General features: G+C 60.7%; 1 protein-coding gene across 1 annotated transcript; it reads left to right on the top strand.

Annotated features, from left to right (window-relative positions):
* Positions 1-499: 499 nt before the first annotated feature.
* Positions 500-3,625, top strand: GIPC3 (GIPC PDZ domain containing family member 3). Its single transcript, XM_023538077.1, has 5 exons — positions 500-694; positions 823-1,003; positions 1,819-1,931; positions 2,197-2,278; positions 2,404-3,625. The coding sequence occupies exons 1-5, from the start codon at positions 545-547 to the stop codon at positions 2,553-2,555; spliced, it is 678 nt and encodes a 225-aa protein (XP_023393845.1). The 5' UTR covers positions 500-544; the 3' UTR covers positions 2,556-3,625.
* The last annotated feature ends 47 nt before the right edge of the window (positions 3,626-3,672 follow it).

Below are 3,672 nucleotides of genomic sequence, written 5' to 3' on the forward strand. Positions count from 1 at the left end.
TCCCAGCGCTCAGGAAAGCACGTCTGTGGTTCGTGGGCGCGGCTGGGGGTTGGGGGCAGGGGCTGGGAGCTGGGGGCTGGGGCTCTAGGCAGCCCGCTTCCAGGTGGGACTTCGCAGGCGGCCAGGCTCAGGGACTGGGCTGCATTTATATGCACCTCGCAGCCCCCAGGGGGCGCCAGTAGATTCAGAAAGACCTGGGAAAAAAAAAAGGTCTGATGGTCAGGGCCCAAGAGAGTTAAAATTGGAAGTCTGGGATGGGGGTGTGGAGAGGGGGGGGTTTCTTCCTGCCCGTAGATCCTCACTCTGCTCCCCATTCTAGGGGTCCCAGTCTCCCCACACCCCATTCCAATGGCTGAGATCCTGGTGGCCGGGTGACTGGGTCAGTTTCATGCCTCTCTGTGCCTCGGCCTCCCCTTCAGGCCCCTGAGCCCATGGGCGGATGATTCTGCGCAGACGGTGGGGGACCAGCACTGTCACTGACCCTGGACTCCCCCTTCCCTCGGGACAGATCTTATTCTGCACCCTAAACAGCCACAAAGTGGACATGCAGAAACTTCTGGGCGGCCAGATAGGGCTGGAGGACTTTATCTTTGCGCACGTACGCGGCGAGACCAAGGAGGTGGAAGTCACCAAGACGGAGGACGCCCTGGGGCTGACCATCACGGACAACGGGGCCGGCTACGCTTTCATCAAGGTGCCCGCGGTGGGGGTCGGGACTTCCGGGTGCTCGGTGACCTGGGGCGATCCGCCGCCACCTTCCGGTAAAGTGGGCTTCGGGAACCTAGGGGTGGTGGCCCCTCGAGTGACTCTGGGTCCCTGCAGAGGATCAAGGAGGGCAGCATCATCAACAGAATCGAGGCCGTGTGCGTGGGTGACAGCATCGAGGCCATCAATGACCAGTCCATCGTGGGCTGCCGCCACTACGAAGTCGCCAAGATGCTCCGTGAGCTGCCCAAGTCCCAGCCTTTCACCCTGCGACTGGTGCGGCCCAAGAGAGCCTTCGGTGAGGGCCACCTGGGGCCCTGGGGCCCGGGGCAGGCGGATGGGAGGAGCTTGTCCTGAATGGCTTCTCTGGATGCTCAGGACAGCACAAGGTGGGGGGATGGGGCAGGATGGAAGGTTCTGGATGTCTCTGACGGCGTGACAGGGAGCTTCTGGCGCTGTGTCGGGAACAGGTAGGTAGTTTATTGTCGTAGTTCGTCTGGCGATGGGGGAAAGTTTGGCAAAGCCAGGAAAGGATGAGGAGGTGTCCAGATCTATTTTGTCACCTGGCCGGGAGCTCTTACAGGACTCCTGTGAGGCCACAGCATTTTAGAGGATGATTTGCAGTGTGAGTTGCAGGATGGCACTTTTCGAAGAGAAGTTGGCACAGCCTTCTCCCCTCATCGTGGACTGGCACCCAGAGCAGCACTGCTGCAGAACCAGGGCTTCTAGAAACATCCCGGTGCCTCTGGAGAACGGTCCCAGGGAGCGTGGGACAGGATGAGATTCTCCATCTACCCTGTTTCATAGCAGGGGACTCTGGAGGCCATACCAAAAGTTAGGAACAGCCCGTCCCAGAGCAAAGACTTGACTAGATCAACCCTCTGGCTACAGGAGGGTCCTAAGCATCCTTTCTAGAGAGTCACTTTAAGACGAGGAGGAAGATTTGGGGGAAGAAAGGGTTCCAAGAGAAGTCTCTGAAGATACACCCATGGGTGTAGGAAGGCCTTTGAAGGATAAGAAGGTTCTGGAAAGTCTCAGCTGGTGGCTTCCCAATGTTTACAAAGAGTGGATCGACTCGGCACACGTGCCCTTCCCCCACTCTGTCCCCTCCAGATATGATTGGCCAGAGGAGCCGGAGCAGCAAATGCCCCATGGACGCAAAAGTGACCAGCGGGAGGGAGACGCTGCGGCTCCGTTCTGGGGGGGCTGCCACAGTAGAGGAAGTGGTGAGTGAAGGGGGTCTTCGGGGGCTCTCGCACCTGCAGCGCTGCTGCTGAGTCAGCGTGGTCTTGGGTAGATCTGCTTCGCCCAGCCTCGGTTTCCCCATCTGCCAGCTGAGTCCCCATGGTGAGGCAGGGCCATAGTGTTCCTGCAGGAGCATTGACATGTGAGGTCCCAGCTTGCCTCGCCCAAGGGGTGGGGGCCCAGGAGGGGATTGGACTGAAGGAATCCGAGGTTCTGACCCTCTGCTTTGTCCCCCTACGCCTCCAGCCCAGTGAATTTGAGGAGGAGGCGTCTCGGAGGGTGGATGACCTGCTGGAGAGTTACATGGGCATCCGGGACCCAGAGCTGGGTAAGGGGCCAGGGTAAGCCGGGTGGACCCTGGGGGGAGGCTAGCCCATGGGAGGAGGTAGGGGCCTCAAGGGGACACTGGGGCTCCAGGGGCACCCTCACCCACTTCCCCTCCCACTCCGGCAGCGTCCACCATGGTGGAGACGTCCAAGAAGACGGGGAGCGTTCAGGAGTTTGCGCACCATTTAGACTCCGTCTTGGGCGAGTTCGCCTTCCCGGACGAGTTTGTGGTGGAGGTGTGGGCCGCCATCGGCGAGGCCAGGGAGGCCTGTGGCTAGTCTGCCCCGGGGCCAAGCGCAGCCCCAGCCCAGAGCCCAGCCCCCAGCCCCAGCCCTGCCGGCCGGTTCCCGAAGCCCCGCGCTGCTCCAGAGCCCAGCCCAGGTCCGAGATCCAGCCCCCCTCTAGAGCCCATGCCAGCTCTGAGGCCAAGTTCATCTCTGGAACCTCATCTGGTTCCGAGACCCAACCCAGTTCTAGAACTCAGCCTGCCTCTAGAACCCAGGCTAGCTCTGAGACCAAGTTCACTTCTAGACCCCAGCTCAGTTCTGAGACCAAGCCCTGTTCTAGACCCCAGGCTACTCCTGGGACTAAGTTCATCTCTAGAACACAATGTAGTTCTGAAATCCAACCCAGTTCCAAAACCCAGGCCTCCTCGAGAACCCAGGACAGCCCTGAGGCCAAGCCATGTGCTGGCATCAAGTCAAATTCTGGAACTCAGACATGTTTTAAGGCCCAGCCCAGCTTCGACAGCAGCCCCGGTTCTGGAAGTCAGCCCAGCTCCATGACCAAGCCCTTCCATAAAACCCGACCCGACTCTGGAACTCAAGACAGCCCCATGACACAGCCATACCTGGACACCCACCCTAGCTCGGGAGCACCAGTTAGCCGTGAAACCCGGGTGGGACTCGAGAGGCAGCCCGGCTGCCGAGGCCAGGCCAGCACAGGATTCAGAGACAGCTCCGAAACTCAGCCCTGTTCACAAACGCAGACCGGCTCAGGAAGCCAGACACGTGGAGCAGCTCGCTCTGGATCCAGACCCCAGCCTGGCTCTAAGACCTGGTTGCACTCAAGTGCCCACCCCCTTTCTGGGGCCCGGTCCAGCTCTAGCAATGAGTCCAGCTCAGAGACAGAGCCCAGCTCCAGATCACAGCCTAGTGCTTCGACCAGGGCCATCCCCGGGACTCAGACGCACTCTGGAGCGCCATCCGCCCCCGAGGCACGGCCCGTCCCCTGGGCTCAGCTTGGCACAGATTCCCGCTCTCTCTGCAGTGGGCCAACCAGCCCTCAGACGCCACCCAACTCTGCAGCCCAGACCGACTTCGAGGCCCGGCCAGTTTCCGGAGCACAGCCTGGCTCTGAAATCACACCCGGCTCCAAAACACAGTCAGTTACTGA

Source organism: Pteropus vampyrus, unplaced genomic scaffold, assembly GCF_000151845.1.
Source record: "Pteropus vampyrus isolate Shadow unplaced genomic scaffold, Pvam_2.0 Scaffold212, whole genome shotgun sequence".
NCBI classification, from domain to species: Eukaryota; Metazoa; Chordata; class Mammalia; order Chiroptera; family Pteropodidae; genus Pteropus; species Pteropus vampyrus.

Bases quoted from the DNA above. Each gene is read 5' to 3' on its own strand.
- GIPC3 (XM_023538077.1), top strand. From the start codon at position 545: ATGCAGAAACTTCTGGGCGGCCAGATAGGGCTGGAGGACTTTATCTTT. The intron at 1,004-1,818 runs GTGAGGGCCACC...TGTCCCCTCCAG, and splicing joins GCGGCCCAAGAGAGCCTTCG to ATATGATTGGCCAGAGGAGC. The intron at 2,279-2,403 runs GTAAGGGGCCAG...CCACTCCGGCAG, and splicing joins CATCCGGGACCCAGAGCTGG to CGTCCACCATGGTGGAGACG.